The sequence below is a fragment of the Branchiostoma floridae genome, chromosome 6, assembly GCF_000003815.2.
Source record: "Branchiostoma floridae strain S238N-H82 chromosome 6, Bfl_VNyyK, whole genome shotgun sequence".
NCBI lineage: Eukaryota > Metazoa > Chordata > Leptocardii > Amphioxiformes > Branchiostomatidae > Branchiostoma > Branchiostoma floridae.
This window is the reverse complement of record NC_049984.1, coordinates 5,026,413-5,040,056: the sequence shown is the minus strand read 5'-3', so window position 1 is coordinate 5,040,056 and position 13,644 is coordinate 5,026,413. Positions and strand designations below refer to the sequence as shown.

Below are 13,644 nucleotides of genomic sequence, written 5' to 3'. Positions count from 1 at the left end.
ATAGAAGTTCAACAGCTCTACACAATATGGCAAAGTGGTACTCCTAAATCGTGATGTTTGACATTTAAACTGACTGAATTGTCTGCATTTCTAATGGGCCTACCATGTGCTTCAGAGCGCCGTGGTGGTAGCCAGTTGAATACTTTGGATTGAACAAGCCAGGGATTAAGCAAATAGGTTTCTTCTAGCGTCGGTCGGGTAAGCCGGAAACGCAACATTTTTTTCTCAGAGCTTTCCTCACCTAGAATCAAGCTCGTCTAAGCGCTGGGAACTCAGACGCGCTGAACATTGGAGTTGGGGGCTGTTGTTGACGAGGGATGTGTTGCTGCTTTTGGTGGGAAAATGAATCGCTTCCTCATCTGCCTGCTGCCATCTCTGCTGTTCTGGTGGACACCAATAGGTAGGAATGTTTGCTCCCGTTTTTGCCTGAACTAAAAAAACGTTTGCGCCGATTCAGGAGTACAGGGCACAGAGGTGATACTGTAAATGCAGAAATGGATTAATGTTTGCGGTTTTCACGGTGACCACTTCACCGCGAACTTAAAACCACCGCGAACATTTTTCTATTATAGTATTAGACTGCAGTCTAATGTTGATACCGCGAACTTAAAACCACCGCGAAAACTCCCTTTCCTGCTACTGCGAAATCAAATCCCCGCAAACTTAGATGCATTTACAGTAGTCTCTAGCAGCCAGCAGGTGGTATGGTATAGCAAAATCATTAATTGCATGGTTTGGTAGTTGATTTTTTTCTAGACCAAAACCTCTGGTATCCACTATGTAAGTTTGGTTTAGGTTTAAAATTCTACTGTCTGTTTCATATGACAAGAAGGGTGAAGCCCTTAACAGCAGGTAGCTAGGTGCGGGCTGATTCAGGTTGACTGTCAAGAATGTCCTGTATTTCACTCCACGCCAGGGCTCTAGCCAGCTGGAATTTTTTTTCCGTCAGCCAATTTCCATTGTCGCGAAAACCGCGAAAACACTATTCCAGGAGTTAGACTGAACGGAGACCTTGAAAACCAGGTTTTTAATGAGATTATCGTATGCGAAAGGGCACCGACACACATTGTCAACAATCATAACAATAGTAAAACAGTGTGTGGCTTTTACGGCCGTGGACGGCGTCCCCAAGCCGCCTGTAGCTTCACACAAGGATTTTTGTCCGTCAAGGTTGACGGATTGCTTTTAAATTTTTTTCCGTTAGAGGCAGCAAATTTCCGTCAATTGACGGAAAAATGGACGCTGGCTAAAATCGGTTCAGTTGCTCTTAAAATGATGAAAATCAAATTTGGATAATTAACGCCCAAGAGGATACATGCCTTTACTTTTACGCCAAATTTTACTTCTTGGCTCACCCTCGTATGTTTTTAAAAAGTTCCCACCGTATCCAAATGTCCTGTATTTCACTCCACGCCATCTTGAAATTGTTTCAGCTGCTCTTAGAATGGTGAAAATCAAATTTGGATAATTAAAGCACGAGGATTTTGACTCATTCAATTGAAAAACGAGCGTGTTACAAAAACTCTTGCATTACTTCCTGACTCACCCTCGTATGTTTTTAAGTTCCCACCGTATCCAAAGGCAACGTAAGGGTAGCCCATGGCCTTTTTGTGGACCGAAGGGACAGTGGGTTGTTATCCACTGTGTCTAAGGCACGGGATTGGGAGGCCGAGTCTCCCTAATTCCACCAACTTTTAGTTTTACCTCCCAACAAGTCAGACACCCAGTTTGACACCTGGGTGGAGTGAGGAAAGTCGTGTCGAGTGCCACTCAGAGACTGTGTCCCACATGTCATGAAAATATCGAAGATGAATTCCACCCCCCTTTGTCATGACCTGTCCTTCTTACAATAAAGAAAGAGATGCGCTGTTACAGAATATTAGAACTAAAAACAAGTTTCCCTATCTGGAACGCAGACCAATATCTTCCATGTAATGCTAGCTTGCCCTTCGCCAATATCGCATACGTAGGTCAATATAAATTTAGTTGTACATTTATATAATATTCCAAATGCGAGACCATATCCCCTATACATAAATGTGCTGTAATCCTTATAATGTTATTGATGAAATTTTGTTGCACTGTATCTGTATGTAGTTTAGTATCTGTGTGTAGTGTAGTAGCCGTTGCCATACGTTGTATCAAATTTCTTTGTCTCACTCGCTGACACTGTAAATATTCTTTACAGAAACCTTTCATGTAAGTACTAAACACTTACTTTTAGCCCATATGGACAAGAACGTACAAATAAAGATCATTATAAAACAAGATACAAGAACTGTTACTGACGAAAGATAGTGGATACCACCTGAAAACGTCTGACAGTTCCCAAAATCATATCAAGTTCCTTGAGTAGCTGCTATATTTGTATCTTATATGTGTTCTCTATTGTATTTGCATTTTTTGCACACTGTGATGATTTTATACTTCTAGAATATAACATAACTGGCGTATAGGCTGTAAGGTTTCAAATCTGTCTTAAATCCCAGTCACATTATCCACGATTTTCGGGCGTATCGATGTAAGATCGGCCATATTTAAGATCGACAGAGGGTTGCGCGTATTTTTACCTGAAAACCGTCCCTGTCACATATAAGCCATACTTTGTACCTTGTACAATTGTTATATTTCAGCCATACCATAGGTATGGTGAAATATATTGTATTCGTAATGTTTCTTTCTTTCTTCTTTCTTTCTTTCTCCTGTCAAATCTTCAAATCGAATCAACTCCGCCGTTCCTAGACCGATTGACTTGAAATTTGGCACAAGGGTAGAGTAAGCCAATACCCTCAGGCGTTTTTTTTATTTTTTTCATATCTGCCTTTAAAATGATTTTATTGATGTTTTTGTCAATTTTTACCTCCATGAAATGTCATGGAATGGAGGTTATATTTTCTGTTAGGTGTCTCTGTCTGTGTAGATGTTTACTCAAGAACGGTTTGATGGATTGGTTTCATACTTGTTGTGTTGGTGCGGTGTGATGAAAGCTTGAAACGATGAGATTTTGGAAGCCGTATCTGTCGTTATAATCGATGTAATAATGTCAGAAATCACCCCTATATTTGAGATATATTGGTACAGGCATCGTGCTTTATGTGTTTGTTAATGGGCTTAGCTGCAAGCAGATGGTGAGGTGATTTCTATGACAGCTGTATGGGGAACCCCCATTAGTTTTATTTATGTCTGCCTAGGACCGTTTCAAATATTTGTAACATTAGTGCCTCTGTTTGCCCAGCCCAACATTCTAGAACATCTGTTTTGGGCTGCGTAACCCGGAAGTTTCGTTAGTATGCTGGGCAACTGTTTCCCGATGCTGGGCAACTGTTTCCCGATGCTGGACAATTTGAATATGATAAATAACTTTGTATTTAGCCACTTGTGCCTTTGGGGACCTGGCGTGTTATACTTTGTTTGCGCTGTTAGATTTTGTGCTCCGCGTGGCTTATGCTGATGTTGTGTTGGTAAGTACTTGCATTATTATATATCGGGCATCAACTTGTCCCCGTATCTTACATGTAGGTATTGGTTGTCGGATATTTCATGTCCTTTTGGTTGTGTTGATGATGTGTTTGTATCCTGTATTGTATTTCTTGTATTGCAGTAGTGTTTTTGTCATATGTCATATTATGACAAATCATACAGTTGCGATTTATCCCAGTATGTAGAACATAATGCCTGTCTTGGAAAATGAGTGGTTACTGTCTGTGGTTTTCGCACCTATATTTTGTTCCCGTTTGCGATATTGATACAGTATATGGTTTGGTGTGCCCGGTGTTCACAGTCGTCCTACGATGCACGTTGGTTCCTTGGTTTTCTCGTATGTGATATTATGACAAAGCATACAGTTGCAGTTTTACCTAGTATGTATGACATATTGCTTGTCCTGGAAAATGAGTCGTTACTGTCTGTGATTATCGCAACTATAGTTGATGTCCCGTTTGCGATATTCGCATACGGTTTGTTGTGCCTGCACACAGTCGTGAAACGATGCACGTATCAGAAATCACCCCTATAATTGTAATATACTGGAACAGGCATCGTGCTTTAAGTGTTTGTTAATGGGCTTAGCTCCAAGCAGATAGTGAGGTCATTTCTATGACAGCTGTTTGGGGAATCCCGAGTTTTGGCTGTCTGTGTACAAGATTACTCAAAAACGGCTGGGTGGATTGGTTTCATACTTGTTGTGTTGGTGGGGTGTGTTATGTGTCTCTGTCTGTGTACAAGATTACTCAAGAACGGCTGGATGGATTGGTTTCATACTTGTTGTGTTGGTGGGGTGTGTTATGTGTCTCTGTCTGTGTACAAGATTACTCAAGAACGGCTGGATGGATTGGTTTCATACTTGTTGTGTTGGTGGGGTGTGATGAAAGCTCGAATCGATGAGATTTTGGGAGCCGTATCCGTCGTTGTAATTGATGTAATAATATCAGAAATCACCCCTATATTTGAGATATATTGGAACAAGCATCGTGCTTTATGTGTTTGTTAATGAATGGGCTTAGCTGCAAGCAGATAGTGAGGTGATTTCTATGACAGCTGTTTGGGGAACCCCCAGTAGTTTTATTTATGTCTGTTTAGGACTGTTTGAAATATTTGTAACAGTTGGCACATTAGACCCGCTGTTTGCCCAGCCCAACATTTTAGAACATCTGTTTTGGGAGGCGGACAATTTTGATTGTGATAATAAATTGCATGTATGTACTTGTGCGTTTGGGGACACAGTATGTTATATTTCGTTTGTGTTGTTAGATGTTTTGTGGTGCGCCTTGCGTTACGCGGACGTTTCGTTAGTATGTAATTGGATGTATTACATATCTAATATGTGGATGTGTTAGGTAATCCCTTATCTGAAAAGTTGTTGCGTATAGCAACTGGTTAGGGTAATGTAACATTTAACTCCTTAAAGCAACTGTTTCCCGATGCTGGGCAACTGTTTCCCGATGCTGGACAATTTGAATATGATAAATAACTTTGTATTTAGCCACTTGTGCCTTTGGGGACCTGGTGTGTTATACTTCGTTTGCGCTGTTAGATTTTGTGCTCCGCGTGGCTTATGCTGATGTTGTGTTGGTAAGTACTTGCATTATTATATATCGGGCATCAACTTGTCCCCGTATCCTACATGTAGGTATTGGTTGACGGATATTTCATGTCCTTTTGGTTGTGTTGATGATGTGTTTGTATCCTGTATTGTATTTCATTATTGAATTTGTCATATGTCATATTATGACAAAGCATACAGTTGCGATTTTACCCAGTATGTAGAACATAATGCCTGTCTTGGAAAATGAGTGGTTACTGACTGTGGTATTCGCACCTATATTTTGTTCCCGTTTGCGATATTTAAATGATTACACCACTTCTTTCCCATAACATATATAACTTTTATTCTCAAATACAACCAACTATAAACATACATACCATCCACAAAAAAGCAATAAATATTTCATGGAGGTATGAGGTCCCCGAACTCTAGTTATGTATATTTCGGGCTCCTGTACCCTGGTAATACAGCCGAATGACATAAAATTTGGTACAGAGGTGCCTTGATCATATGCTCACCTAGATTCAATAACAGTTTTGGCATACGGTACAACAAAATGCTTAATTTTGCGATTTTTGGCCATTTTTTGACCAAAAAAGGACATTTTTGGCTCCTGTAGCCTCGTTTTACAACCAAATGACCTGCAATTTGGTATAATTGCGCCCTTCAATTATGTGCACATAATTTCAATAAAAGTTTTCCCATACAGTACAACAAAATGCTTAATTTTGCGATTTTATGGCCATTTTTTGACAAAAATTTGACATTTTTGGCTCCTGTTCCCTCGATTTACCACCAAATGACCCGTAAATCGGTAAAGGGGTGCTCTAGATATTTATTCAAATGACCCATGTATAATTTTTGGCATGGACCACTTTAAAATGATATATTTGGGATTTTTTTTGGTCATTTTCCAATGGCCAAAGGGGTCAACGACCTCAAGGCCTATTGTTGCATGAGGGAGATGGCTGAAATATGCTGTATTTGCTCTCAAGCAAATGTCGGCCTTTCTAGTTGTGCAATAAAGTTGTCATTATAAGCAAGGCTCGGGCGATTGCGGCAGAATCGTCGTCCGATCGATTTTCGCCAATTGTGGCGGGGGTATTACCAGTTGGATATTTTTAAGAAAAGCGCAACATTCCCTTATAAACGAGTTCTGCTCAAGACTACATAAAAATGACCATCAAATTCAACAAAAGGAACTCAAGATTGCAACAAAGCATATGACTCAGGATGACAACAAAATAAACTTCGTAACATCAAGATAACGGTAATATGATCTGCGTAAACTAATAATTGCAAAGGCTATAAAATGATCGATTAACAGCAAAAACAAACGAATGAATAAACATTAAGGCATGACATATACAAGGCTGGCTTACCAATCTAACTAAAACGAAGAGAAAATTTTGGTGTGTGAAATAAAGTTGAACACTGAGTCGAAAATTTGACAATTCATCGAATGTGGGAGGGAAGGGCTGCCCATAAGGAGTAGGGTAACGTCACATGATTCAAACAGACAGAATGTTCGCGTTGAATTAATGTTCGCGATTTTCGCGATGACCACCTTACCTCGAACTTAAAACCACCGCGAACATTTATTTATTATGGTATTAGATTGCAGTCTATGGTGTTACCGCGAAATTAAAACCACCGCGAAAGGTCATTTTTCCCGCTACTGCGAAATCAAATCCCCGCAAACTTAAATCCAACCAGCAGGTGTTATGGTATAGCAAAATCATTAATTAAATGGTTTGGTAGTTGATTTTTTTCTAGTCCAAAACGTCTGGTATCCACGATGTAAGTTTGGTTTAGGTTTAAAATTATACTGTCTGTTTCATATGACAAGAAGGGTGAACCCTTATGTTATGATATGTTAAGATAAAATCAAACGTCCTCCCCAAAAGGACTGAAATTATTACTTTCGTGTGAATAATAATATCAATCAATGCAATTGACAATTTTCTTCACATTATTTTGTTCTCAGTGACAATTCTACCGTTGTTGGAGGCCCGGCCAGTGACGTTCGCCCCCACACACCCAACACAGGAGGATAAACACACCTCCGTGTCTCCTGGGGACTCATGCCGGACCGAACCTGCAGCTGGTAAGAGAATATTTTCAGAGCGCAGCAATTATGTTTCTTGTTAGCTGCTGCTGCTTTATAATGACTAATCTCGAACCAGATCCACGGTGCGTTATGTATAGTATCAAACTCCCCATAGGTGCCCGTTTGACTCCCTCAGCCGGCTATAGTCCCTGGCCAGCTTTGATACTATCTTATGGCACCGTAGGTGCCCGTTTGACTCCCTTAGCCGGCTATAGTCCCTGGCCAGCTTTGATACTATCTTATGGCACCGTAGGATCTGCTTGGAGATTATATAATGACAACCACAGACAACTTTGTACAACACAAACTCTGTGAGTTCGTATACACATGTTTTAAAAAATTGAAGAGTCATGTAAACGTTAGATATAGTGATAGCATAGTTGCAGATGTATTGTTTATTCAATTGTAATAATACATGTTATAGTACTTAGTCTTTAGTATCCCATCATGGGATTTGCTGCATTTAGCCCACATGGGCAGGAACATGCAAATAATATAAAGATCATTGATTATATACGAAAGCCGTCAAACCTGTTTCTATACTAGTACAGTCAAACCTGTATTAGCGGCCACCTCTGCATAGCAGCCACCTGGCCATTCCGGTCAATTTCTGTCGGTCCCTTGGATTTTTCCCATTTACCTAAGAAATAGTCTATAGCGGCCACCTCTCCAACGCGGCCACGGTCACACGATTTCCGGTCCCGGAAGATACAGACACACTGCCTATTCCGACTATACAGCGGCCGTATGTCACCATGTGTCTGGTTTAAAATCGTAGTTTGCGAGGATTTTGAGTTCCCGACCCGGTCATTTTCATCCAAACATGGGCCACCTGTTTCTGTAGTGACCATTCAAGAAACTTAACAAAATGGTTACAGTATGCTGGTGACCACTATGTTTGGGCCGGTAAGAAAAAAATAAAGTAATGAATAAATCTAAGGGACCACTAAAAGGGACAGGTGGTCCAGAGATGGACACTGGAACGATGTTGACTGTAATTCGCTTCGCCTTTGTCACTTTTGACTTAGAGTGCGGATGAATTTCATAGAAAACATTCTGCCGTTGCTTGCAAATGTTTTTTTTTTCTGCATTTGGTCTGGTCTTCCCTCCATTAGCCAAATTGCACAGCTGAGTTCAGTAAAGTATTCAATGTTCGGCTTTATAAATTATTAATCATAGCTAGAGCCTGTAAAGATCTTCCTTGCTTTCTATGACCATATCTTTTTTTCACTGTGTTCACGGCAGGTTTTGCTATATGTGATGGTATATTATTTTTGTATGACATCAGTGGATAGCAAGCATTCAAATGCATGCTGAATTTGAGCCGTAGCTTACCGGTCCCTTGCCCAGGGATGGTCGTGGGGGTACTCTCCATGCAGAGGTCGAATCGCGCAGATATAGTAGTAGTCGAAAAAATTACACGCGCGAGAAATGCTCAGCGCGTAGCACCCATGACTTAATGTTGATCTTGGCCCGACAATTTTCACGTACAACCTTACTGTGGCTTTATTGTGTACAAGGAGTCACTTTGTCCGTGTAATAATAAGTCAGATCCAAATCATCAATTAGTTCTATAATACCCTCCTCACATTAGGCGCGATTCGATCGGACGACGAGTCTGCGAGCTCTAATTTACGAGGAGGCATGACCCTGATACCGACGAAGAAATGGCAGAGTTCCCCCTTCCCGTCAGGGTCAGGACTCCTCGTAATTTAGAGCTCGCAGACTCGTCGTCCGATCGAATTGCGCCTAATGTGAGGGGGGGGGGGGGGTACTGATAACGATTGAAGAACCTGAGTACTGAAATAATGATGTTCTATTTTCTTTAGAAAGTATTATCAGCTTCTAATGCTAATATAACGGTACGTTGTCAGGAGTGGCTTCGGCAACGGGCTTCTACAAAGCGCGCTGTGACGAGGAACTGGACCCCTTCATTGACAACGTCACAGTGGGTAAGTTGCAACATTATTCATATGGTATTGAAGACGAATTTCATTTTCTAATGACATGCCCTGCATATACGGTAGAGAGACAAAAATTAATGGATATGATCACATGTAAATCTAGTACACCATTGCCAAAGACAAACACAGATATTTTTTAACTACTTATGTCATGTCCAGACTACATATCTATATATCTAGGCCAATACATTTGTACTGCTCTGAAAAAGAGAGAAGGTATTGTACAATAGCAGACCTAATCATTTAAGTTGTATTTTACACTATGTTAACACGCCATTTATGTTCACATTCCTGTACTACATGTAGCTATAGTGATAAGTTGTATCATCGTGTAAATTGATCTATTACCGTTGCTTTACATTGTACCATGTACAAATGTTGTGCAATAAACTTCATGTATCTAGAAAATTCTGGTATGACGAAGAGCACCCCCCCCCCCCACCTCTTTCAATACAAGAAAGAAGACCCGCCTAATTTCGGCGCCCTAATTTCGACCAGTCCTCTACTCAAGTACTTTCAAGATAGCTAGGGTCTTGATTATGAAGTCTGACTTGTAAAGGGTGTTCATAGGTGTTCAGAAGTAGGTACAGACCCCCGTCTCAGTTCAAATTACGTGAGTAACAGGCGAAATGTATTTAGACGTCGTTACGGATCTCCTCTCTGATTTTAAGTTCACTGTTAAATTTGACCTTTTGTCATTGGGGTAGGGAAATGAACATGCACCTCCACCAACTTTCGTCATTTTTCCCCTTCACGATTCAAGTTGATCTTTTACGTTACTTTTGTTACATGTATACCTATTGTTAATATTTCGCTCCTTTTTGTATTTTGCCCATTTTGTTTGTATCTATGTTTCTGTATATGCATAGTGTCGGCGCTAATAGAAGTTTAGTGCGCCACCACTACGTCTGTCACGTCTTGTCTGATAACTTGATCAAAAAAAGTGACGCGGTTAACGGGTCGAAGGTCGCTTAGCTAGAAGTTTGCGACTCTAGTTTGCGGCCCGTCTCTGTTTAAGGATGGTTGACAAACCCTGGTTTAGTAGTACATCTATACCTGCCTGGCATACTTTGAGATACGTATGAACGACAAATACAGTCAAACCTGTCTATAGCGGCCACTCAAGGGACCGGACAAATTTGGCCACTATAGACAGGTGGCCTCTGTATAGAGGTTGCAACTTGTAGATAAAATACCCAAGGGACCGACAAAAAGTGGCCACTATGGACAGGTGGCCCCTCTGTAGAGGTGGCCCCTAATACAGTTTTGACTGTAATGTAAAGTCAATGTACAGTATACACCTTTCTCACGCGGCGGCCATGATAGATCTAAAACGAGTTCAATGTGGCAAACAAAAGGCTGTCCATCATAATTAGCAGTTCGACCAATGGTAGCCTGCCAATTAGGAAATCGACCAATAAGTGAATGGCTGCAAATTCGTTAAAAATTTGCATTACTATGTTTTTATTTTGCATTTCTTAAGGGACTATGGGGTCAGTCTACACTACTTAAAATTGCTACATCTTTCAGTGCATAACACTTCTTGTAATATTTATTATTCTATCTTATATCATGAAAATTTGTGTGGTTTGGGGGAAAACTAAATGGGACCTGATTTTAGAAATAAGTTTTGTCTGTTTGCCTCATTGACCTCTTCTTCGATCTATCATGGCCGCCGCGTGAGAAAGGTGTATACGATGTTGTGTAAAGCCGCGCGGAATCGCAAAATATTACTCTCACGTGGTTCTCGTGATCTTGTGCTCACTTGAGCTCCGTATTTTGATCTCCTCTTGCAGGTAACTCATCACTTGCCTCTGCCGACCCAGCCCTATCCGGCCCTGAGAACAGAACTTTGCCAGTGTATGCAGTGGCAATCAGCTCTACGGTGATGGGCATCTACAGCGTCGTGGGCATCGTTGGCAACGGTCTGGTCATCTTGGCCTTCTGCGCTTACAGACAGGTAGGTTTTCCCCACTATTGAACCATAGGCGGTAGGCCATCGAGTTTCTGTTGAAATCAGTATTAGTTTGCTGTAATAAAAATCTGACTCCACCGAAAGATTCCCGAGAATCGTACACTTATTACACAGGGGACGGGGCAAACCTCGCTATCACGGCAAACTCCCGACCCTTTCACAGCATACTCCCTTTCCCGGTACAAGAGAACCTAGCCAACGTTAAACATCGCACCCCCCCCCCCCCCAATAAAAACCAGCCCCGCTCGAAGACTGCAACGGAGTCTAGATAAGACCCGTGGTTGAGGAGAATCACACCTTGAGCACGTTACAGAACCCACCGCACCACGGACTTGGATTTGCGTAGGAGAATGCTGTTTGAAGACATTTGATCACAGTTCCCTCATATTTAGTTAGCATGACTCTTTGTTTTTACTGTCCCCGCCGTGGACTTGTCATACCGTACACATAACGTTACAAATTGTCGTTCTTTCTTTTCTGTCGTTTTTGAGGCTACCAACTGCAATTTGCTGAAGACTTTTGTAGCCTATATAGGAAAGTTGTGTAAAGTGCCTTTCCCAAGGGCACAAGACCGGTGACACGTCGGGGTTTGAACTCAGGACCTTCTGGACCTGAGTCAAACGTGCTGACGATTGCGCCACGCGGTCCCACATGACGTTTATCATCTAATCGTTCATTTGTACATTCCTGGGAGGTGGTTTTGCTCAATGATCCATGGATGGTCATCTGAGAAGTGTATTGTTTTCATTTCTAAATGTTCATTCAACAAAACCGAAAGAATCACTCTGTTTAGAGAAGTCACAAAGACTTATCCCAACTTCCTCACATTGACAGACGAACAGAAAGCCACTTTTCTCTTGAAATCGCAGAACCCACATATTTTAGAAAATGTGGGGCTTTTCGTCTCCCTCTGCTTCCAAAAAAGAAGTCAAACCCAACCTGTTTAGAAATAGCCAACACTAGTATTAGATTAGAATATTGTTTATGACTGTCCATTGTCACTATGTGTACATGTATACCATGTACTTGCAATTAGCCCTCGGACACGAACTTGCAAATAAACTTCTTATTGTTTCCACAGATACGGACATCGGCGAACACCTTCATCCTGAGCATCAGCATCAGTGACATCATCATCACCGGTTTTCAGTATCCCGTAGGCATGGCCTCCTTAATCATCGGTGCCCCTGCTCTCGGACACACCATGTGTCCCGTACTAGGCGCCTTGTTCTTCTTCAGTATCTACGTCTCGCTGTTTTCTATGGCCCTGATCGCCTTCAACAGATGCGTGCTCATCACCAAGTCAGTAGACACGTACACGAAACTGTTTAGCCCTCTCAAGTCGTTCTTCTGGGTTCTGTTGTCGTGCGTTGTGAGTTGTTTCTTGGTGGTTCCGGGGCTTCTAGGCTATGGTGAATTCGGTTGGACCCAAAATAACCACATCTGTGGCATAATGAGCTCCAGTCCTTCCAGTCCGCACTACATCTCCAACATCTATGGTCTATCCTACTGGCTTGTGCTCTGCGTAGTTCTCGGTATCTATCTGAAAATCTACTTCTTCGTGAAAGATTCTGTGGTGGCAACCGCAGCGAATCTGAACCTCGCCAACCCTGCGCAGTACGTGTCAAAAAGGGTGATCGAACGAACCAAACACATGTTCATCACCTTCTGTGCATTCACGGTGTGCTCGGCTCCGGATGTGCTGTTGCATAGTATCAACGTGCACGAAGATTTCTTGCCAAATGCAGTGATAGTAGTGTCGTTCATGCTGTACCGCTTGAACTATGTCCTGAACCCTTTCCTGTACGCATGGAAGCTGCCTTTGTTCAGGCGTGCTTTTAAGGCCCTCATTCGCTGCAAGCGGCAGCTGCCGTTCCAGCCAGGAGCTCCTGTGAACTAACAGTCAAACATTCTGTCTTGCTACCAGTGGCAGTGCTTTTACTTGCATGAAAAGCAGATATAGTTTTCGGTAGCATGAGAGTGTGTGCGTTGGTCGTGGGGATATATCTCCAGAAAGAATGTGCGATTGCAATGAAATTTGGCACAAAGGTTGTCGGTGGTAGCTTGACGGTCAGGGTTGATTTTGGGTCTCCTGGTGTTTGAACTTGACACTACGTGTTGCCTTTTGTGTGTGATTTGGGGGCGTTTTCGACGCTATCTCCAGAACGAAACGTGCGATTGCTACGTTATGATGCTGCAGGTTACCCATTCTTTTGTGTGCGAGGGTAAATGCGTTGATATTTGGTACATGGGCTGATGGCTTTGTCGTGGCGGTCAGGTTGGATTTTGGGCGTCCTGGAGGGAACTTGAATTTGCAGGTTTTTTTTTTGCGCGCGTGTGTGTGTGTGTGGGTGGGGGGGGGGGCTTTTGGCGCTATATGATCAGGACAAAGCGTGCGATTGCGATGGTATGGGTCAGTGGTGTTGCAAGTTCGTAGCGGTGATAGTTGTGGGCTTCTAGCTGTTTGCACTGAAATTTTGAGGCAGTTTTGTTGTAATTTCTGCTTGTTTTTCCAACCAACATCTGCTTGGTTGTTAGTACAGCCATGGCT

At 42.0% G+C, this 13,644-nt stretch overlaps 1 protein-coding gene and 1 long non-coding RNA gene across 2 annotated transcripts; both read left to right on the top strand.

Moving 5' to 3' along the window:
- Nucleotides 1-6,682: 6,682 nt before the first annotated feature.
- Nucleotides 6,683-11,075, top strand: LOC118418356. The gene is made up of 3 exons (XR_004831444.1): nt 6,683-7,151; nt 9,029-9,106; nt 10,915-11,075. It is a non-coding gene; the product is annotated as an uncharacterized LOC118418356 (long non-coding RNA).
- A 1,180-nt stretch (nt 11,076-12,255) lies between these two features.
- Nucleotides 12,256-12,993, top strand: LOC118417523 (adenosine receptor A2a-like). Its single transcript, XM_035823107.1, has one exon. The coding sequence runs from the start codon at nt 12,256-12,258 to the stop codon at nt 12,991-12,993; it is 738 nt and encodes a 245-aa protein (XP_035679000.1).
- Nucleotides 12,994-13,644: the final 651 nt, after the last annotated feature.

Bases quoted from the DNA above. Each gene is read 5' to 3' on its own strand.
- LOC118417523 (XM_035823107.1), top strand. From the start codon at position 12,256: ATGGCCTCCTTAATCATCGGTGCCCCTGCTCTCGGACACACCATGTGT.